The sequence below is a fragment of the Aedes albopictus genome, chromosome 1 (genome assembly GCF_035046485.1).
Source record: "Aedes albopictus strain Foshan chromosome 1, AalbF5, whole genome shotgun sequence".
Lineage (NCBI taxonomy): Eukaryota > Metazoa > Arthropoda > Insecta > Diptera > Culicidae > Aedes > Aedes albopictus.
Window position 1 is genome coordinate 204,788,920 of NC_085136.1, and position 24,190 is coordinate 204,813,109.

Below are 24,190 nucleotides of genomic sequence, written 5' to 3' on the forward strand. Positions count from 1 at the left end.
TCTTTCTCTTCTACAGGTCGGTCGTCTACACTCTAAAACAAAGCCCGAGAGACATCCTAAATGTGAAAAAAAGAACACTTCTACGAAAAACCCCACCAGCAGCACCGCATGTAAGGCAGTTGGCGCAAATCGAGAAACAATAGAACGGAACGAAGCCATCGGAGCGACCAACGGCAGTGCATTGTTTCCCGGTTCCGGGAAAATCCGGTAATGATGGAAATTGTTGGGTTTCTGTTTCCTCCCGAGAGTGGATTTGCGAATGCAAAGAAAAATACTGTCCAGGTGAACTTGTGAAGTGGTAAAACAGGCAAAAATGGACCATTTAGATTGGCCGGTGTCATTTGCAGTAGCAGTAGCAGCAGCACCGGACACAGCAAGGTGCAGCAGCGTCGACGGCGACGCCTGCACACAACAATGGCTCCGGAACGTCGACTGCCGGTGGTGTCTGTAGGAGGCCGCCAGTGTTTTCCGCTCTCAGACGTGGACGACGACGGACAACGATGGTGTCAGTACGGTTGTTTTTGTTGGCATTGGGGATTAATTCCCTGGTGACCCAGTGGGATGCTGATGATCGCACAATTGTGCAAAGGTGTGAGTGCGAGGTGTGAGAAGGTGTATCCGCGAAAGTGAGGAGAAAATAACACACGAATTGGAGAAAAAATCAACAATATAATCCACCCGAAGCACAATGAACAGTGCACCGCGGAGCACCGGGACCGCCCGTTCCGTGGACAGGCGTGGATTTATAGCCGCATGTGGATTACTGGTCCTGTTGGTGGCAACCGCGGCTAGGATGTTTGGAGCCGATGCAACGAGAGTTTTCGGTGAGTATAGGTTTTGGTTTGCCCTATGAAAATATTGCATTAGTTTTGGAATTCAATGGCAGTTTGAAATAACACGAGTGTTTGTTCTGTACTCGATTCGTTTATTTTCCTGACGTATGCCCGTTATTGATAAACGGATCAACTGTATGAGCTATTCATTCACACTTGATTTGTTACTGGAAAATGATGAATGATATCCTTGATATTTTTCAATTCGTGCCGTTTCATTTAACGTAATCCGTTGAAAATATGTGAAAAGAGATGTGAGTCAAAGGGGACGGGATAATTCATTATACTATGAAAATTTTGGTTTACAATTGAACAAATCAGTCTATGAATACTTTTCGTATCGCAGTTGAATACAGCCTACTGAAATTGGTATGAATGCCAAACTCCCATACTCACTTCTAGTTTTTGGGAGGGTCGTATGCAGTGCTGAAAAATTCATTTCGTCATATCTAAATTCAATCACCTACAGCTCATTTTGGAGGCTGAACTTGAGAATATGGTATATGAAAGACTTGTGCAGCTAGACCAGTTCTGCTAGAAAGTCACGAAAAAACCGCTATTTTTCGAATATTTAACGTAAATGTCACGGGCTTCCTTTGAAAAATGCCAAATGATATTCACGGTGAATATCATTTAGCATTTTTCAAAGGTGGTCCGTGACATTTACCATAAATATTCGAAAAATATCGGTTTTTCCGTGACTTTCTAGCAGAACTGGTCTAGCCGCACAAGTTTTTCATACACCATATTCTCAGGTTCAGCTTCTAAAATTAGCTGTAGGCGGTTGAATTTAGATATGACGAAATGAAATTTTCAACACTGGTCGTATGTATAGATAATAATTGTAGCCTGATCCCCAAAAAGCTGAACATATCTAGACCAACATGTGAAAAGGGCGGAACAATCATTGTACGCCTCAGCTTCCTTCGTTTTTCCTAGTCGTATTTCAATGTATTTATGTAAACTTATCCCGTTGACAGATATAAGGGAGTCTGCTCTACCTGTTACTGGTCCGAGATTGCATGAATAATGGAAAATACGCTCAGGAGGACCTGGAGAAGCAGAAATTCACAATGGTTGTTATGTTAGTCTAGATATCAATTGACTGAAATATCATGCAACTGAAATAGTAAATGTAGTGTATGTGACCATTTGAGCGGAGGATACGTTTTTGGCCACTTGCTGCTGTAACTTAGTCAATATCAAACCAACTGGCTTCATTTTTTGTAACATAACTAGACACTGCACGTATCTCACGTGTCAAAAAAGCATCAGATGATTTAAGGACAAGGCATTTGGAGTACACAGCTTAAATTTTCTCGAGCATAAATCTAGAGAACCGCAAACGTATCTTGCTGAAAATGTAACTTGATGCTTGCTTCCGAACAGTAAGCATTGAGTTACATTTTCAGCCAGATCCGTTTGACGGTTCACAAGATTGGTGCTCGAAAAAATTTGAACTGTGTACTCCAAATACCTTGTCCTTGAAACTAACTGAGTTAGAACAGCAAGTGCCTAAATGATCCCAGTCCATACTATTTGTCGTTGTTAACTTAAAAGAAAACACTCAAAAAATATAATAGTAAAATCAGTAACTCTAAATTTACACAATCTGTGAAGGAGTTAAAACTCCTAAAACTCCTCAGCACTAAAATGTGTAAGACCTACTCATAAATGCATAATTTCCATACCACTCATTAAATGTGTAAGAGTGTCACATCCGCAAAATCTGCTCGTACACTATTCTAGATGCGAAATGGCTATATTTTTTGGTTCGTCGAGGTCACTAGTAAACCTAGCCATACAAAAAATGCAACTTTAACGATTTTGTGGACGCAGGAGCAGATTTTGTGAGTGTGTAACTCCGACACATTTTCTGAGTGGTATGAAAATTATGCATTTATGAGTAGGTCTTACACATTTTAGTGCTGAGCGGCTTCCCTGTGATTTACACGTAATAGCTTTAAATGGACTATTGCTTGTGTGGATCGACTGAAACTCTAAACTGTGAACTTTAAGTGGCTACGCAGTCTTTATTCTTGAAACGGGTTTATTATTTACCCAACGTTTCGGCACTTAGGGATGGTGCCTTCATCAGGGGGAACTGGAATTGATTTTGTTGATTACCCCTGTAGGAACTTCTCTTTACTAATTCACAAACACATTTATTTTCAATTAAATTCAACAACTTTTCTTTTTTTATTACTCAACCACTTTCTCATAAAGAGAAGTTCCTACAACCCCTAAAAGGGATACCTGGGATCCATTGGACCCCAGGCGCCATTGAGAGCTCGTCTTTGATGGAACACACTCAGCGAGGTGACGAAACTGAGGCCATGAAGGTATCCTTTTTAGGGTTAGGTATATCTTAACTAATTGTGTTTGACTTAAAATATTGTTCTCGTTTTGTCTCTTGTGTTTCGGCTAACTATAACTGTCTTGACTATAATTTTTTGGTACATGCTTGGGGTAGATTTGTCTGGTTAGTAATTTTGAAATTTTGCATGTCCATTTTTTGTTGGTAAATTAAATAATTCTTACACTTAATAACACTACGGTGAACTTTGGTGGACTATTTGCTAATGGCGTAATTCTTCTTATTATGAATTTGTCTATTTTTAAATGGTGGTCTTGATGCCCTGCTCTATCTTCATATTGTCATTCTTCTGTGGTCTGCGATTTCTTACTAGATTTGTCACGTCTATAGATATTCTTGATGTCGTGCAACAAGCCGGCGTATGTCGTATTGAGCCCATCAGTGTCTGTTCGCTTGTTCGCCGTTTGGTCTGGTTTGTAATACGGCACATCTCAAGAAATGGAAGTGTGTATGGTTTGTGGCTATGGTCTATAATATTGGTGTGGTCTAGTTGAAATCTGTGGTTGTGTGTTATACAATGTTCTATTAGGGCTGTGGTGGTTTCTATTAAGGCGTGTGTGAATGTTCTTTATCGTGTGTCAGTTTGTCAACATTGGCGTAGCTAGGATTTTTTCCTGGAGGAGGCCCAGGAGGGCCTGACTTAAGATGAATTTTAAGCGGGATGGGCGCCCGATATGTGAATATGCAAATTGGTATTGTAGTTTTGAGTAATCAAAATGACTGTTTTAAGTTTCGTAAACTATATGAGTATGAACAATTCCTCCAAGATTTTTTTCCATAGCTTGCTTCAGTGATTCCATCATGGCTTCTTCCAGAAATTCAATCAAGAATTCATCTAGGGATTCCACTAGACATTTTTTCCGGGATTTGTCCTAGGATATCTTTAGAGGTTCCTCCAGCAATTGCTCCTTTTTCCAGCAAGTGCTTTTTTCGAGGTTTCCTTTATGAATTTCTCCAGAGATCCTTTAAGGTATTTCTGCAGGTATTCAGAGATTTCTACAGGGATTTCTCCATATATGCCTTCCAGAATTCCACCAGAGATTGCTCCAATAATTACATCTGGAATGATTCAAAGTATTTCTGCAGGAATGTATTCCAGAAAATCTTTTAGAAAATTTTACTCAGAAATTATTAAAAAATACTCCAAGAATTGTTTGAAAAAATTGTGCAAAAAAACCTTAAGGGATCCTAGTATTCCTTCAACAATTTTTTTCAATTTTTTTTATCCAGGAATATTCCTACAAAAAATCTTCCAGGTATTCGGTAAGAAAGCTCTCCTTAGATTCCATAGAGTTCCTCATGGGATTGCTTCCGGGATTGCTCATCGGGTTTCTTCAGAAATTACTTCGAGTTCCTCCAGGGATTCACCGGAAATTTCTTCTGTTATTCTTTCAAAAACGAATTCCGGGATTATTTCAAAAATGCCTGCAAGCACTCTTGTTGGGATTCCTTCAGAAGCTCCCCCAGGAATTAATCCAGGATTTCAGGATTTCCTCAGGAATTTTAACGGTTTCTTCAGTATTTCCTCTAAGAATTCATCAGAAACTCCTCCTGGAATTCTCTCAGAAATCGAACTTTGTATTTCATCATAAATCTTGAGATTCCTCCAGAAACTCCTCAAGGGATTCCTTCGGAAATTCCTCCCGGATTTTTTTTTTCAAGAACTATTCCAGGTATTCCTCCTGCCAATCCTCTAAGATTTTATTCAGGCATTTCTCCAGGGACTTCTGCAAGAGTTCTACTAAGAATTTCTACAGGAACTACCTCAGGTATTTCCTCAGGAATTCCTCCGGGAATTTATTCTAGAATGGATCCAAGAATTCTTCCAGGGTTTCCTCCAAGATTTAATCCAGGAATATGTTCTCTAGGGTTTCTTCTACACATTCCTCCAGGAATTATTTCATGGATCCCTCCAGAAATTCCACCGATGATTCCTGCAGTAATTCCTCCTGAAAATCCTTCTGGAATTCCTCCTGGAATTCCTCCAGAAATTCCTCAGGAAATTCCTCCTGGATCCCCACCAGAAATTTCTTTCAGAATTCCTCTAAAAATTTCTCCAGGAATTCCTTCAGAAATTTCTCCATGGATTTCTACCAGAATTCCTCTAGAGATTCTTCAAGGAATTCATTCAAGGATTCCTCAAGGTACTCGTGTAGGGATTCCTCCTGGGGTTCTTCCATTAATAGTTCCACGAAATTTCGCCAAGATTTCCTATAGAGATTTGTTCAGGTATTCCTCCTGAGGTTCCTCCAGAAATTGTTTCAGGGATTCCTCCAGGTTTATTTCCAAGAGTTCCCCCAGGGATTCTTCCAAGTAATTCTCTAGAAATTCCTTTAAGGATGCCTCCAGGAATTCCTTAAGCGGTTTCTTAAGAATTACCCCAAGAATCTCTTCAGAAAGTCCTCCAGGAATTGATCCAGGAACTCCCATAGGAATCCCTTCATAAATTACTACCGCAATTCTTCCAGGAGTTCCTCCTGGAATTCCTCCAAAAATCGCTCTGGGAATTACTCTACAAATTTCTATTGGAATTTATTCAGAAATTTCTCTTGGAATTTCTTTAGAAATTTATCTTAGAATTTCTTCAGAAATTTATCTTGGAATTTGTTCTGAAATTCCTCCAGTAATTGCTTCCAGAATTTCTCTCGAGATTCCTCCAGGAATTCATTCCAGGAATACTTCCTCGGAATTTCCCCGAAAATTCCTTTACAAATTTATCCAGGAATTCTTCCTGGGATTCCGCAAGGAATTTGTCCAGAACTTCCTGCTGGAATTTGTCCAGAACTTACCAGGCATTCCTTCTGAGGTTGCTTCAGGGATTTTTCCAAGAATTTTCCCATAAATTCTTCCAAGAATTTCTCTAGAAATTTCTCTAAGGATTCCTCTAGGAATTTTTCAAGAGGTTTCTTTAGAAATTTCTCCTGGGAGTTTCTCAATGGACTCAACCCAGGATTTCTCTAGGAATTCATTTAGAGATTACTCCGGGAGTTCTTTTAGAGGTCCCTCCCAGAATTCTTCTAAAAACTCCACCAGGAACTCATCTAGGAATTTTCCAGAGATTGTTCCAGGCATTAGCCCAGGAATTCCTTCAGAAATTCCCCCAAAAATTTCTCTGTGAATTTATCCAGGAATTATTCCAGGTATTCCTCCAGGATTTCATCCAGGCATTTCTCCAGGAACTCCTCCAGGAATTCCACGAAGATCTACCCCAGGTATTTCTTCAGAAATTCCTACAGGAATTTCTTCAGAAATTGATCCAGGAATCCCTCCAGGAATTTCTTCGGAAATTCCTACAGCATTCCTTCAAGAAATTCTGCACGAAAATCCTTCAGAGATTACTTCAGACGTTCAGATATTCTTTCAGGAGATTCTTTAGGAAATTTTATAGGATTTTTTCCCAAGGGATTCCTCCGGAAATTCCTGCAGGAATTAATCCATGAATTTCAACTCCAGAGATTCCTCTAGAAAGGGCCGATATAGCCGAGGCGGTAAACGCACGGGTATTCAGCATGACCATGCTGAGGGTGACGGGTTCGATTCCCGGTCGGTCCAGGATCTTTTCGTAAAGGAAATTTCCTTGACTTCTTTGGGCATAAAGTATCTTCAAGCCTGTCACACGATATATGCATGCAAAATGGTCATTGGCAGAGGAAGCTCTCAGTTAAAAACTGTGGAAGTGCTCATAGAACACTAAGCTGAGATGCAGGCTTTGTCCCAATGAGGACGTTACGCCAAGAAGAGAGAGAGAGATTCCTCTAGAAATCCGTCCAGGAGTTATTTCACGGATTCCTCCAGAAATTTCAGGAATTCCTTCAGGGATTCCTCTAAGGATTCTTCCGTGAAATTCCTCCAGTAATTCTTCCAGAAATTCCTCCAAGAATTCCTCATGGAATTCCTCCTGGAATTCCTCCAGATATTCATCTGGGAATTCTTTTAGAAATTTATCTTGGAATTGCATCAGAAATTTCTCTAATGCTCCAGGCATTACTCCAGGTACTTCTCCAGGGGTGCCTCCTTCAGAAATTTCTCCATTAACTTCTCCAGGGATTCCGCCAGGAATTTGTCCAGAAAATTCTCCAGGATTTCGTACCAATTTGTACGATAATAAAAAAAAATCCTCTAATGCTCCAGGCATTAGGCCAGGAAATCCTTCAGGGATTCCGCATGGAATTTGTCCAGAAGGTTGTCCAGGATTTCCTCCAGAAATATATCTAGGAATTCCTCTTGTGGTTTCTCGAAGAATTCCTCCAAAAATTCCTCCAAGGATTCATCTAAATTTTTTCTTGTAATTGGATTTCTGATGCGGATTCTTCAGATTTTTTATCTTGAAATTTTCGCATAATTGCTCTTTAGATTCCGCATAATTGCTTCTTTGAATTTCTCCAGGGGTTCCTGCAGGTTTTGCTCCGAGAATTCCTGTCTGGATTTTTTTCAAAAAAATATTCAGCGATAAGTGCAAAAATCTCAGTAATCCGTTCATAATCTTTATCACGGATTCACTCCAAGGTTTTTTTTAGGATTACTTGTAGATTTTTTGAATAATTTGAAGGATTTCTAGAGGAATTCCTCCAGCGATTTGTATTGGAATTCTTTTAGATAATTTTAAAGGGACACAGAAGCCAAGAAATTCTCCAAGTAGTCATCAAGGAATTCTTCCACAATTATCTCCGAGAAATCTTTAAGGAATCCAATAATGAATACCTTCAAGATTACCCCTGGTAGCAAAAGCCTTTAAAAATATTAAAATTTCATCAATGGCCTTTTGAATGTGTGCATTGTTTGATAGACGCACATATACCCCTGGCCCACGAAATAAAAGATATTAGTGTCAGACTAGTAATCACCTCCAGCATGGTTTTGAAGAATATACTCGCGTTTACGCTTGAGCTACATGGATCATTTCTAATTATGTGACATCTATTCTCACTATAGGAATTCAAAAACTTTTGCTGGAATTCCATTGCAAATTTAACCAGATTTTTTCCCACATGGTACTTTAATTCCACAAAGAAGCACATAACCATATTTTGCAGTAATGCTGCTAGAAAATTCAAAGATTCTTAAAGATACTCATCAAAGAATTCCTGGAAATTATCATTTAGATTTAATTTCTTAGCCATTCAAAAAGAAGACTAACAAAGCATTGCTATTTATATAATTCTGGTTATATAATGATTGAAAATCCAAACTAAGTAATTACATAGACCATTTTGAACAATGATCTTGTAAAGAGTAACAAGTTGAGAATAGTCTCCAATAACTGTCAATTTTACAAAACTATGTTTTACGCTGTGCTTCAATAACCATCATCCACTCTACGATCCACTTTTCCCATTATGAAGCAATCTCTTTATGGCTTGCTTCGCTTGCTTGCTTGCTTATGCTGAATATACATAGCAACAAACTACTATTATTCTGGAAGGTTTCGTTTCAGGTAAGACTGTGATTGTAGGCGTTTAAATAAAACCACACACTTACTCAAAGTGCAAAGTTTTGGTACATCAATTCATGTATGTGGTCAATTATGATTTTTAATAAGCTCAATTTATGTATATATGGATAAGTTTTTGGAGAAAAAATCCGCTGCTCAGGTGTTGTAGATGTCCTGCATTTGGCTCATTGACTATTCTTTCTAGTTGTACAATTCAGCGATTAGTTGGCGTTGAAACTGTCAATATTTTATCAGAGATTTTTCCTCCTTTTAATCATAGGCGATTATTTTGAAGTATACTGACGTGGAGAACAGTGGCGCGATCGTTTCTTCTTCAGCCAAACGGCATTCAGCTAAATGGCGTTCGGCCAAATGGCCCTTTCGGCCAAATGGCGTTCGTCCAAGTGGCAACCACCCAAATGACAGTCGGCCAAATGACTCGGAGCCGGTATTTGAACAGTAAATAAATTTCGCTTGCTCTGTGTACATATGTACAAGTGGTATGGATATATTTGCGATGAATAGAAATATTTGATTTTCCTTGTAAAGTCGGTAAAGCACTTGTGTAGCAGATGACGGTCGTGAGTTAAAATTTCACTTGAGCTGTGGATTTGTTCCTTATTTCATTATTAATGTATCCATCTGTCCATATGTATGTACGTTGAGTTAATTCAAAATTCTAATTGATAACACGGATTGATATACCGAAACTTTGCACATTGAGCAAGTATGTGGTCTTGATTTAAAAGCTTATAATCACATTTATATCTCAAACAATACCTTCCAGCATGATAATTGTTTGTATCTATGTACATATATTGTTTCGCAAGCCATAAAGTCATTGCGTCGTAATGGCAAAAGTGGACGATTATTGAAGCACAGCGTGAAACATTGTAAAATTTAAGCAAGCACTAAAATCACTCTAACTTGGTTTCCCGCAAAAAAGTCCGGAAGCATTCGAAAAAGAAGAGTCTCAACTAGCTTCCTAGACCAGTTGCATGTCGAATACGGTCGAAGACTCCTACTTTCTGAACACATTAGCAAATAAACCGTAAAATTTGAGTAAATATTGTAAAATTTATTTTTAAACTTAAAAGCATCGCAATTTGTGCACCAAATATGCAAAATATACTGAATTTACTTTAAGGAAATGTATGCGTTATATTTGTTGGGCACATTTTTCATCACAAATCACATTTTTCTTAATATTGGTTAAAATCGGGAATTTTCGTTTGTAAGAAGTTTCTCCATACAAAAAACGATCATATTTTGTTACAAATCGAAAAATTCAGTCGGTATATAATCAAACATAGCCCAAATAATCATACAAATATGAAAATTGATTGATCTCAGAAAAACAACTTTTTTTTACTTTTGTCGCGAAATTTTGATTTCTGGCCCATAGTGCGTTGGTTGCCTGATTTTTCCAAAGGTTGCTCGCAGCATGGCTGGTGTCACGGTAACCGGCCAATACTAAAATTTCTTACGAGTTGCATATCCACCATATGTCAACTCGATTTTCTGATCTATTCATTCAGCTAACTTTCCCACTGTAGACTAGTGCTATTTATCCAAATACACTCAAACTGTAAAACGAAACATCAAAATGTATGTTTAAAACCATACGTTTCAATTAACGTCCGCCATAGTTTGTTCCACTCTGCGGAATCAAACTTACTTTCGGTTTTATCTTTTAACAGAAAAGTCAACATCCGTGGTTGAGAAGGATCTGGAAAAATGCTTTCCACTTTAGTCCTACCACGACGCGACGGTCGGTGTGGTGGTGGGTGGGCTGACGCTGATGAAACTTATTGCTTCCTGGTTGACTGAGTTTTTGTTTCCGGTCAGAACCGTCGCACAGTTAGACAAATCTAGGGGCAGAGATAAAAAATGATAAATAAAAAAATAAAAAATAAACTTTTGAAGTAAATAACCAATTAGGTTTAGAAATTCAACCCATTTTCTATGATTTTCAAATGCTCGAATGGATTTGAAAAGAAGTTTTGCTGTCTAAAATTGCTTTATTTAGTTCAAACTGATATTTCAGTAACAAATTTTGAAAACGACGTATAATCAATGGTGTAGCATTGATTATACGTCGTTTTCAAAATTTGTTACTGATTTCATCTATTTGATGTAAACAAATACAGTACTGGCCAAAATTATAGGCAGTGATGGTGATACGATGTTTAGGTTGATAAATCTCCTTTTGAAATAGCTTTATTCAAATGCAATAATGTTGGTATTATTGTTTATTGATCACAAAATATAATTGCATTGTTTCCTACATGAGGTGAAACTTAACGAAAGAGAACGAATTTAATTCTTGAATTTGGTCAAAAATTGTCTGGCCAAAATTATAGGCACTTAAGACCTTCTTAAGAAAGTTTGATGTTCTATCTCAGACGTTAATAATAAAAATCATCAGGACTCTCTAATATTCTGTTAAGCTGAACTGTTAGTACGGTTTAGAATCGAGATCACTAATTTATGAGTTTATTTTTTGGTGTGTTTTATAAAATGTCCATGACAGGTATATCGAGATTCTTGTGATTTCTAGTTTATAAATTTGAAGTTAACAGTAAATGTCCTCCAACCGTGTCTAAATGATTTTAAGTTTGGATAAGTGGGCAACCCATCCAGAATTTGAACTCCTAGGCATTGTAAAGGATTAGTTTTGATTGTGTGGCATTAAAATTTATTATTTTGAATAGTGAGGTGAAGCGTTGGCTTGTTCGAAATACCTGTAGCCATCATTACGACCAAAGTTCTAATTGAGATATTTCTCGCGAACATTGAAAATGGTTCTGAAATACCAAATCGCATTCAGTCTACCTTTCTATGAAACCGGCAGTCCAGTTTTTATTCAAGAATTTCAGTCTTACACACTGTTTGTATCCAGTCCCACTTGTCGTTGTAAGTTATAGAGCTACTCAAAAAAGCGGTGTCCAGTTCGATACAACAAACAAATTACCAACGCCTCAAATGGAGCCGCAAATATGTCTATTGGAACAAAATACAATGGTATCATGTTGTTTTGATTGATTTTATCACTTTTGAGGAAATTCACTGGAATATGGGGTGTCTGTTAGGTGGAGAGTAGAATAACGCCATATACCACTTAGCATCAAAGTACGATTGCAAAGAGGTGGAGTAGTAATAGTGTGTGGGGATATATCTTCTGCACAAGCTATTGATCCCCTGATTTTATATAAGGGTATGCTGAATGCCAAACGATATATCATCACCCTATCTATTGTCTAGGATAAACACTTTGATGAAAACTTTAGTTATAATGGCGATAAATGGTACTTCCAGCAAGACAATGATTCATATCACATGATGAAATATCAATTCTTTGGTTTCAAAGCCATGAATTTCTTGTCCCAGCTTAATCGCCAACTAGCCTAGACAACAACCGTATTGAGAACAATTGAAGAATATAGATCATCAGTTGTAAAATTATCAAACTAAAAATTGCCAGGTACTCGTTGGAGCTTTCATAGGTATTTGATCAAAATACATCAAACGCCAATGGCCTAAACGAGTGATCCCGATTCCAAACCGTGTCAAAAGAACATTTAAAGCTCGAGGAAGTATTATAACCTCAATTTTAAGTAGTCACAGAAATAAGATATCACACTGTCTTTAGCAGGTTCACATAGTGCCTATAATTTTGGCCAGGTAGTTTTTGACCAATTTCAATATTTTGATTTTATTTTCTTCATTGATAATCGTTCGAAGTAAGAAACGTTGTATTGTTATTACATAGTCAATAAACAGTAATACAAAAATTATTGCATTTGAATAAAGCTATCTCAAAGGGAGATTCATCCACCTAAACATCGTATCATCACCACTGCCTATAATTTTGGCCAGTACTGTATTTAAGCAATTTTTCTGTATTCAAAAATTGATTGAAAATCTATATTATTTATTTGCAATGAATAGAGATGAATGCCCTAGAGGTAAAGTCTCTCTAAACAAAAAAAAATTGCAATGCATAACAAAAAAAAAATAAAAAACCTAAGTTTTGGCCCTTATTTCAGAAAACCCTCTCTTTGTGAATTGTGTCGGAAGCGTAGTAATAAACCCGCGAGTGGTGTGTAGCATTCTCCCAGAAAGGGAAAAGTTTCCAAAGTCGAAACTTTTCCTCAAATTATCGATTTATCACTACTTTCGGAAGAGAATTTCCACTCGGCAAATAACAAAAACAACCTTCGCTGAATAGAAGTTTTCATTTTTTGCGGCAGAGCTGCGCGGCTGCGAAACCAAGAGATACCCACACCAGCGTGTTCCAGGTTTCCAAGTTACGACCGAACGAAACAACGAACGAAGAAACATCTTCCAAGTGACAAGTTAATTAAAATACAATTCGCTTCGAGCTGTTGTTATCGACAGTTTCTGGGAAAACGCAACTTTTGATAACAACAGAAAAGGCGTCGCTGCCGGCTTTGGCTGGGCGGACGGAGGTAGGTAATTTGGGATTCGAACACGATACCGACCCGAACACATGTAGGGTACTGGTTCCCTTATTAAGCATGTGGCTCCCATTTTCATCCTACGAAAAACAAAGGATTGAAGCGTTGTTTGTTTTGTTTCTTATTTTTGTATTTTTTGTTAGGAGTGAGCACGCATGAAAACAAAAAGAACGGAATCAATCGGTGCCGTAATCGCTTGTTTTCGAATAGGATGAATATGGGAGCGTGAGATTACTGATGGAACACATACCCTATATTTTCCCTCGGTAATTGGGCTCGGAGTGGAGAAATGGCCAGCGCACTGCGGTGCTCGTCCGTTGTTGTAGAGATAAATTAAGCAATTTTCAAATGGTATCCCTGCCGGCAAATGGCAGTCAGTGGCTTGTGCGGAGAACTCGTGGGAGTTATGTTGCCTTTTACGTAGTTGTCGTTTCCTAAGGACGGACGGTCAGATTTTTGGGGTCGGCAGTCATTTCTTCTCAATTGGGGATTACATTTGATTGCCCGCATTTTGAATTCAAAATGCTTAACGTATGCCGATTAGGAGATAATGTATGTCGTTTGTTCCATCCTCTCAACTGAATCTGTTTGTTTGTTTTGAGAATTGGTCGAAAACTATGTGCACAAATCATCAAAATAAAATTACTTCGAATGTATCTCTGTTTTAAAACTTTATATTGAACTGTCAAAACACCTTTAGTCAGAACGGAGCGGAGTCGATTATCGACGTCACTTTTTTGTAATCCTAGCCTAACAAATATTGTCGTCGCGGTTGAAACCCGAAGTTTCCCCACACCCGACAATTGAATTTTCTCAAAATCTATACATGAAACCTAACGTCGGACATAGTGCGCTGGATTGTGGACCTGGCCCTCTATCCAGTGCACTGTGCCCGACGTACGTCCGACACACGGTTTAGGAGGAAAATCGATTTTCGCGTGTCAAAAATTCCGATTTTCAACAGTAGCCGTGTGCGCCGCCGTCGCCGACGATTTTTCCACGCCGCCGCCGCCAGCTAAATTGACCCGGCGCGCCACTGTTCATATTTTTCCACGCCGCCAAAAAAAAATCCCACGCCGATAAGAAAACGACAAACATTTTTTGCTCGTCAACACTTTACGAACCAACTTCTTAAACGTGATGGCAATAAAAATGGCATCTATTGGTTTCTATTTTTTTTCTATTCTTAAAATCTACAGAAAATCCTATAGAGGACCCTCCAGATATTTCGCCATGGATGAGAGAAGCTTCTTAAGCATGGAAATTTTTCTAGAAGAATTCTTAGCGAAATATCTGGAGGGTCCTCTTTAGGAACTTCTAAAGATTACATGGAATAGAAAAAAAATAGTTTTACAATATTACTATCAGGTTTAATCAGCTCAAGGGCGTAGCCAGCTTTTCGGTCAGGAGGGGGCAAGCACCCTTAGCAAATGTGGACCTACTAGCTTTTATAACTAAATGCAGCACGATGAAATTGAGTAGGGAATCGCGCCACTTGGGCGGTGGCTTCTATATTCGTCTGTTTTCCACTATAACTCAGTCAAATTTGAACCAATTGACACAACTTTTGGAATGTGGTGAGATAGGTATAGTATCTACCCGTGTACAGCATTTCAAGTCAATTGGTTCAAAATTGACTGAGTTATAGTGGAAAACAGACGAATATAGAAGCCACCGCCCAAGTGGCGCGATACCCTATATTAACATTAAATTCTTAAAGCATTATTTAATCCTTCAGCTCTCACGTTGTTGTATTTTGTTCAATATGTACGTTAAAAAAAGCTCGCCTGATGTACACAAATACCAACGGAAGAGCAGCTTGGCGCAGCTACACTTGAAGATGGCTGGAGGGACTTCCGATCCGCCATAGGTAGTACAGCACTAGGTTTCGCGACTCCGAATCACAGAACGACGGCGAATGTAAACAGTTGAAAAACGAGAAGAATGCAACATGGGCGAGAATGCTGCAACACCGTACGAGAGCGAATGAGGCACGTTACAAACAGGCGCGGAACAGACAGAACTCAGTCTTCCGGATAAAGAAGCGCCAGCAGGAAGAACGAGATCGCGAAGCGATGGAATAGCTGTACCGCGCTAAGGACACACGAAAGTTCTACGAGAAGCTGAACCAGCCAACAAAGCCGCTGGAGCAGATCAACTACCAAGCGAGCTTCTAAAATACGGTGGAGAAGCACTGGTGAGAGCACTACACTGGGTCATTACCAAGATTTGGGAGGAGGAAGTATTACCGGTGGAATGAATGGAAGGTATCGTGTGTCCCATCTACACAAAGGGCGACAAGTTGGATTGCGGGAACTACCGCGCGATCACACTACTGAGCGCTGCCTACAAGATACTCTCTCAAATGTTATGTCGCCGTCTATCACCGTCTATCGTGCCTACTATGGATTTATGGGTGAACGCGCTACAACGGACCAGATGTTCGCCATCCGCCAGGTGTTGCAGAAATGCCGCGAATACAACGTGCCCACACATCACTTGTTCATCGATTTCAAATCGGCGATCGAGAACAGCTATGGCAGATTATGCACGAATACGGATTCCCGGATAAACTGATACGGTTGATGAAGGCGACGATGGATCGAGTGATGTGCGTAGTTCGAGTACCAGGGACACTCTCGAGTCCCTTCGAATCTCGCAGAGGGTTACGGCAAGGTGATGGTCTTTCGTGCTTGCTGTTCAACATTGCTTTGGAGGGTGTAATAAGAAGATCGGGGATAAACACGAGTGGGACGATTTTCACGAAGTCCGTTCAGCTGCTTGGTTTCGCCGATGATATTGATATTATTGCTCGTAAATTTGAGACGATGGCGGAAACGTTCATCCGACTAAAGAGTGAAGCCAGGCGAATCGGATTAGTCATTAATGTGTCGAAGACAAAGTACATGATGGCAAAGGGCTCCAGGGAGGAATCACCGCGCCCGCCACCCCGAATTCATATCGACGGTGATGAAATCGAGGCGATTGAAAAATTCGTGTACTTGGGCTCACTGGTGACCGACGACAACGACACCAGCAGAGAAATTCAGAAGCGCATTGTGGCAGGAAATCGTGCCTACTTTGGATTCTTCAGAACTCTACGATCGAATAAAGTTCGCTGTAACACAAAGTTAACCATCTACAAAACGTTGATTAGACCGGTCGTCCTCTATGGGCACGAAACATGGACCCTACGTGCCCTTGGAGTTTTCGAACGGAAGGTGTTGCGTACCATCTACGGCGGAGTGCAGATGGAAGACGGGACTTGGAGAAGGCGAATGAACCACTAGCTGCATCAGCTGCTGGGAGAACCAACCATCGTCCATACCGCGAAAATCGGGAGGCTACGGTGGGCGGGTCACGTCATCAGGGTGTCGGATAGCAACCCGACATAAATGATTCTCGAGAGTCATCCGACCGGTACAAGACGACGTGGAGCGCAGCTAGGTGGGTCGACCAAGTGGAGGACGATCTGCGGACCCTACGCAGAGTGCATAACTGGAGACAAACAGCCATGGACCGAGTGGAATGGAGGGGACTGTTCATTTATTACGTAAGGGGATTTTCACGGTTTTTCGACACCCCCACCCCCCCTTGTAAGATTGTTTGTATGAGAAGCCAAATATTTTTGTATAGCTCGTAAGATTTCTGAACTGGAATGCTCAAATTGAGTCCGTGATCGGTAAGGCAACAAGTGCGTTCTGGTTATGCTCCAAAACTATTGGCAGGAAGTGGGGCTTGAAACCAAAAATGATAATGTGGATTTATACTGCCATAATCCGCCCAAAAGTGACGTATGCTTCGTTTGTCTGGTGGCCAAAAACAAAAGAGGTTACCACGCAATCAAAGCTTGCGAAAATTCAACGTCTTGCGTCCATTGCTGTTACAGGAGCGATGCGAAGCACACCATCAAAAGCTTTAGATGCGATTCTCAATCTGCTACCTTTGCACGAGTACGTGCAATTAGAAGCAGAAAAGGAATTGCTGAGACTTGAACGAGTTGAAAAGTTTATGCCAGGTGATCTTGTAGGTCACCTGAGCATTTCACAATACTTCCAAAATAGGCCAGTAATGAAAATGATTAAAGACTGGATGAAACCTGTGGAGAACCATGATCTTCCTTACTAGTTGCACGAAACAACTCGTGCAGATTGGGAAGTCGGAGGTCCCACTGTTCGTCAAGGGTCAATCAAATTCTATACAGATGGCTCAAAAGTTGGAATAAAAAGGGAGCAGGAATCTACGGCCCTGGAATACAAATTTCAGTGGCGATGGGACACTATCCTACGGTGTTTCAAGCAGAGATTCTTGCTATTTTGAAATGCGCAAATATCTGCCTTGAGAGAAAATACAGATATGCAAATATTTGTATTTTCTCAGATAGTCAAGCTGCACTAAAAGCATTGTGCGCTTACAAATGTACTTCAAAGCTTGTCTGGGAATGCATTCTTTCACTGCACAGGCTGTGCCAAGAGAATTCAGTAAACTTATAAGTAGTTCCAATTTACAGTTTGCTGTCCCAGAACCATTCTGTGGTATATCAAACTGTACAATTAAAATGGATCTGAAACGCTGGGCTGAGCAGAGGGTGATATCCAATTGGATGGATGTCAAAAATTGCAATCAGTCAAAAGGATTTATAACACCAAATGCTTATAAAACCAAAAAGCTCTTAGAGCTCAACAAGAGAGCTCTATGTACATACAGTGGCCTAGTAACTGGACACTGCCCGAGCAGGTATCACTTGAAAAATATTGGCCATATTCAGAGTGATATCTGTCGTTTCTGTAATACGGAACGTGAAACCTCGGAACATCTGCTTTGCAGTTGTGGTGCTTTATACACGCGCAGGCAAAGATTTCTAAATAGTGGTTGCTTGCAACCCAGTGAGATCTGGTCTGCAAAACCTGGGAAGGTCTTGGAGTTTATCAATTCCATTGCACCTGACTGGGAGACGACGCGTCGTGGCAGTAGCTGATTACTTGACACATGGTAATTAGCTGGCTAGATGCGAATATCAAAACGGGACATGCCACAAAAGTTCAGCCTATTGGACGCAGTGGCTTAATTTCCCCAACAGGGGAAAAAAAAGATTTCTCAACCCCCCCCCCCTCCCCCCCTAAAACCCTTACGTAATTAATGGACAGCCCCTAGCGGTGACCAATTTCTGGAAGATAAAGGATTTTTATCAGTCGTGCATTATTTGCTCTGATTTTTATATTGTTGAAGTCTACAAAATATGCATAAGAAATTATAGCTGAAATCTTTTGAAAATTATAAACTTTTTTGAAGACTAACCTAGAATTGCCTGGTTCCTTTATGCATCCCCCTTTAATTATCTTCCAATATTATTCGCTGGAGGAATTCCTCCACAAATTCTTGAAATAATTCAAAAAACATCACGTTATCTTGAAAAAGTTCTTGGGTACTTTCCTGAAAAGATGTTTGAAGGATTTCTGAGATTTTTGAAGGAACTCCTGAATGAATTTTTGAAGAGAACTTGAGAGGAATTTTTGAAGAAATCACTTGAGGGACTCCCGGAGAAATCCCTGGAAGACTTCCTGGATAAATCCTTGAAGAAAAACCTGGATGAATCCCTGTTGCAATTCCTACAGGAATGCCTGGAGGAAGCCCTGTAGAATCCCTGGAGGAATTCCCGGCGAAATTCCTGGAGGAATCCCTGGAAGAATTTTTGAAAGTATACCTGATGAAATTCCTATATAAATTATGGGAGGAATACCCAGAGAAATTTTTGAAGAGATCTCATGAGAAAATCATAGAAGAAATCCTACATAAACTTCTGGAGGATTCCTTGGGGGAATTCTTGGAGAAATCTCAGAAGGGATTCCTGGAGGAATCCTTGGAGCAAATACTGGGAAAATCTCTAGTGAGAATCCTAGAGGAATGCCTGGAGAAACTTCTGAACAAACTCCGGGCATTATTCCTGGAGGAATACTTGGATAAGACCCAGCTGGAATTCTTGGAGCAATTTCTTGGAGCAATCCCTGGAAAAATTCCTGAAGAAATCTCCAGAGGAATTCTGGGAGAAATTGCTGAAGAAATTTATGAAGAAATCCTTTGAGAAATTCCAGGAGGATTTACTGGAAGAACCCTTGGAGGAATTTCTGGAGGAATCCCTGGAGGAATCTCTGTGAATATCCCTGGAGATATACGTGAAGGAATCCCTGGAGGAATCTCTGAAGAAACCCTGGAGGAATGTCTAGGGGAGTCCCTGAAAAAAACCTGAAAGTATTCCTGGTGCATTTCCTAGAAGAATCTCCTGAGAAATCCCTAGAGGATTTCCTGGAGAAATTCCTGAAGGAATTGCTGAAAAAAATTTCTGAAGACTGTCCAGAAGGAATTCCTGGAGGAAATCCTGAAGAAATTTCTGGGGGTTTTCTTGGAGAGGTTTCTGGAGAAGTTCCTGGAAAAATTCCTGGATGAAATCCTGGAGGAATGCCTGGAGGAATTCCTAGAGGTATTCCTGTGGGAATTGCTTGAGAAATATCTAGAGGAAATCTTGAAAGAATTACTGGATTATTTTTTTAAAGAAATCTCCAGAGGAATTCTGGGAGATTGCTATTTCCATTATTTTTCTATTTCTGAAAAAAATCCCTTGAGAAATCCCCGAAGGAATTCCTGAAAGAATCTCTGGGTGAACCCTTGAGGAAATTTATGGAGAAATCCGTGGAGACATCTTCAGAGAAATATCTGGTGAAATCCCTAAAAAAAATCCTGAAAGTATTCCTGGAGAATTTCCTGGAAGAGTTTCTGAAGGTATTTCTAGAGGATTTTCTGGAAGAGTCATTGGAAGAACTTCTGGGGATTGCCTGGAGGAATCTTCGAAGGATTTCTTGGAAAAATCCTTGGAAAAATCCTTCTAAAAATTTCTGGAGGAATCCCTAAAGCTATTCCTGATGGAATCTCAGGAGAAATTCCTGGAGAAATACCTGGAGGAATCCCTAGAGGATTTGCTGATATAATTTCTGAAGGATGTCCAGGAGCAATTCCTGGGGAAATATTTGAAGAAATTCCGGAAAAAAATCTTGGGGTAACTCCTGGAGGAGTTTCTGAAATTTCTGATAAACTTCTGGAGGAATTCCTGTGGAAATTGCTGGAGGAATCCATGAGGTAATTCCTGATGGAATCTCCAGAGGAATTTTTTAAAGAACTACTGGATGAATTTCTAGAGGAAACTCCAGGGGAATTTCCTAAAACAAATCCTGAAGGTATTCCTGGAGAATTCCTGAAATATTTTCTGAAGAAATCCCTAGAGGATTCCTGGAGGAATCTTCGTAGGATTTCCTGGAGGAATCCCTGGGAAAATCCCTGAAAAAGTTTGTGAAGAAATCCCTGGATAAATACCGGAAGCAATTAATGAAGAAATCTCAGGAGAAATTCCTGGAGAAATGCCAGGAAGAATTCCTCAAAAAATCCTCAGGATATTCTTGTAGAATTCCCGGAAGAATTTCTGAAAAAATATCCTGAAAATTTTCAGAAGAAAATCCTGGATTTGCTGCCATATTTTCCGAAGGATAAATCCTAGAGAAATTCCTGGACCTGAAGAAACTCTTGGGGGTAATTCCTCGAGAATCTCCCCTGGAGAAATTCCTGAATGAAATCTTGGGAGAATACCTTTGGGAATTGCTGGAGGAATTCTTACAAAAATTACTTAATAATATTCTGGGGAAATTCTCTAGAGGAACCCTGGGAGAAATTTCTGAAAAAATCGCCTGAGGCAGTTCCACGTACCGAGTTTCCAATCGCAAGTTCTTTTTGTTCGCTGGGGTCGTTGCCGTTGGTCTCGGTTCGTATTATTCTGTTGCTGATTTTCCGCTACAATGTTTTTTACGGCTGGCTCGTAGGGCCTGACACCAACCCAAGGTTGCAACCATTCATTTGCAAAAATTTACATTCATTTGCTATTATCTCAGTTCAGAAGCATGCTATCGAAAAACAATGTATGGATGAATTTAACCTTGTGGCTTTATCTGAAAGTTTTCCGAATGACATTGGGGTCGTACACGCATTCCAAAGTCGTGAGCGAGCTGTGACGGCAACTTTCCACAGCGTGAATGAAATTTATATTCACCGCGTGGAGAGTTGCCTTCACAGCTCGCTCACCACTTTGGTATACGTTTGCGACCCCAATGTTATTCGGCAAACTTTTAGATAAAACTACAAGGTTAAATTCATCCATACATTGTTTTTCGATAGCATGCTTCTGAACTAAGATAATAGCAAATGAATGTAAATCTTTGCAAATGAATGGTCGCAACCTTGCACCAACCCCCTACTTTCCGGAGGACCATAGTGCACAGTTGAGCTTAGAGTCCTTCCCTGGCACTCGGACGTCGATCAGCCGCCCCTAACATGGGGATCAGACGTTGTTGTGAGCCGCTCCTCCTTGAGAACAGACGCTCAGGTTTGCCGAAGCAAACCCCCCCTTCCCTGTCAGCCTACGACCAAAGTTCCCACCGGGGTTGGTTACCCGATCTTCCCTAAGGTTGCTCACAATTTCCGGCCGGTACCGCGTGGAGGTAGGGATAGGAGTTGTTGGGCAGAGGCTAGTGGATCACAATGGGATCTGAATTGCTCAGCATACCCAGCCTTTACCGTGCCAACCGTGGGTAGATAAGTCCACCCTAGAAATGGGAGACCACCGGCTTACTGTTGGACTCAAGCGGTTGCGAATCTGCATCGCGCCTGGCTACGCGCTAGGCGGCGGATGCAGCGAGCACGATCTGAGGAAGAGCTTCGCCGCTGCAAATGCCGCGCTTAAGACCGAGATAAGGGCAAGTAAAAGGACATGCTTTGAGGGTCTCTGTCAGAGTGTCGATGCGAATCCGTGGGGTGATGCCTACAGGGTCGTGGTGGCCGTGACAAGAGGTGTAATGGCTCCTACAGAGCGTCTCCAGAGGGAGGGGATCATCAAGGGGCTTTTTCCGCGTCATGATCCTAGCTCTTAGCTTAATTTCGTAGAAATGCCGGACTGGAGCTAGCGATGAGGAGGGAGTCACCGATGTGGAACTTGGATATAGCAGACTAGCAGAGTCCCTTAGCGTAAGTAAAGCCCCAGGTTCGGATGGAGCTCGAAAAGATTATCCTCAATAGATTGTTGAGGCACACCGAAAATGCTCTCTCGAGTAGCCAGTACGGCTTTCGGAAGGGGAGGTAGACCGTAGACGCTATCCTCTCGGCTACAAAAACCACCGAGATAGCGTTCCAGCGTAAGAGAAGGGGGATTCGCTACTGTGCAGTAGTGACTCTGGATGTAAGGAACGCGATCAATAGCGCCAGTTTGCCGGCTATTGCCGATGCGCTCCTGCGTCTGAAGATACTCGGGTACCTGTACAAGATTCTTGGAAGTTACTTCCAGAATCGAGTACTAGTTTACGACACAGAGGTGGGTTGGAAGTGCTTTCACATTACCTCAGGAGTCCCGCAAGGTTCCATCTTGGGTCTGGTGTTATGGCATGTCATGTACGACGAGGTGTTGAGGTTAGAGTTCCCGGTGGGGATGGAGATCGTCGGCTTCACAGACAACATTCCGCTGGAAGTCTACGGTGAATCGATCAAAGAAGAGGAGTAGACTACTGCCCACTCGATCAAGGTCGTGGAGGCGTGGATGAGATCCAGGAAACTGGAATTAGCTCACCACAATACCGAGGTTGTGAACTACCGAAAGTCGGAGGAGCAAACGGTGATCAGTGTAGATGATTGCACAATCACTTTGAAGCGCTCCGTCAAACAATTGGTCGGCGTTAAGGACAAACGTCTTGAAATCCCGCCGCAACAGTGCATCAGAGCTTCAAACGCACAAATCTCCAGAAGCAAGCTTCATACAATGGTGCATTTTCTTATTCTGCTCTTGCTCACTTGTAATAAGCTTAAAATAAGAAAATCAGGTGCGCTGGTTTTGTTTACGAAGAGATTCGTGCCCTCGAAATCATGAGTAGGTGCCTAACTTGGCCATTGTGCGATCATTTTGGGATCCTAACAAGTCTGTCCTTAAGTCAGGCCGGACCATCTGTTTTTCGATTACTTTGGGGAATGTCCTGCAAGCACTTGGGACATCAAATCAAGCGCATTATTTTCTGAAAAACTATAGTTCTTTTATGTAATGACCCATCTGCGTCAAAGAAACGTCGAAAAGTTCAGAGTAATCGAATAGCTTCGCTTATTTTTATCTGCTCAAAAAACGCCGACCAACTGGTTGTGAGATGATTGACGATAAGCTCATTTTCGGTGGCCACGTTGATTACGCCTGCAAAAGAGCCTCCACAGCTATAGTGACACTGTCCCGGATGATGACCTATAGCTCTGCGGTGTATGCCCGGAAGCCGCTACGCCCATACTAAGGTATGGCACGGCGCTAAGTATTGAAAGTTACCGTGGTAAGGTATGTGCTGGTTTTACAGGAAACGGCGAAAAAGTTTTAGATCATTTTTACGTCATCAAAAATGCCATTTTTTTATTGTAAAAAAATATGATTTTGCGGCTTTATGCATTTTTGAGATTTAAAAAAAAATTCTAAGAATTTTCATCCACCATTAGTTGAAAATTTTTACATTCCCCTGAACCCTGACCATTATTTCTAACTCATGAAGCAAGAGTTTAATGGTACACTATCCAGTTCAATACAATTCGTCTGGCCGTTCGAGTAGGTAGTAGTGACATGCACCAGAAAGCAAAAGTTCTCGCTGCAGTCCCCAAAAACTTCTGCATTAGAAAACCATTTCCATCATCGTCATCAAGCGCCGCACCCAAAACCTAATTATCTGCTAAAGTCATTCTCAACTAGGCAGCAATGGTGAGCGAGCAGTGACAACGACAGAACCATCGCTCCGCTCCGTCCGTCCGACTCGACTCGGGGCAGCTGAAAAAGCGTAGATCGGATAAACACCCTCTGATTATGTAGCTCTCAGGAAGTTGTGCCAATGGCAGCCGGTAAACGAACAAAGGAGAAAGCCCGGATAATAAACTATTTCTGGTTGGGTTGGGAAAGTATGTCGTCCATCGACGAAACGCTCGGAGAACTTTTCAGCGAATGGAGCGTTTCTGTAAA

At 40.8% G+C, this 24,190-nt stretch overlaps 1 protein-coding gene across 1 annotated transcript in view; it reads left to right on the forward strand.

Moving 5' to 3' along the window:
* Positions 1–686: 686 nt before the first annotated feature.
* The window catches only part of LOC109431943 (tyrosine-protein phosphatase 99A), a 586,380-nt gene continuing 562,876 nt past the window's right edge, over positions 687–24,190 (forward strand). The window contains exon 1 of the mRNA XM_029856676.2: positions 687–824. Coding sequence (XP_029712536.2) covers positions 689–824 — 136 coding nt within the window. The 5' untranslated portion in view covers positions 687–688. The remainder of the gene's footprint in view (positions 825–24,190) is intronic.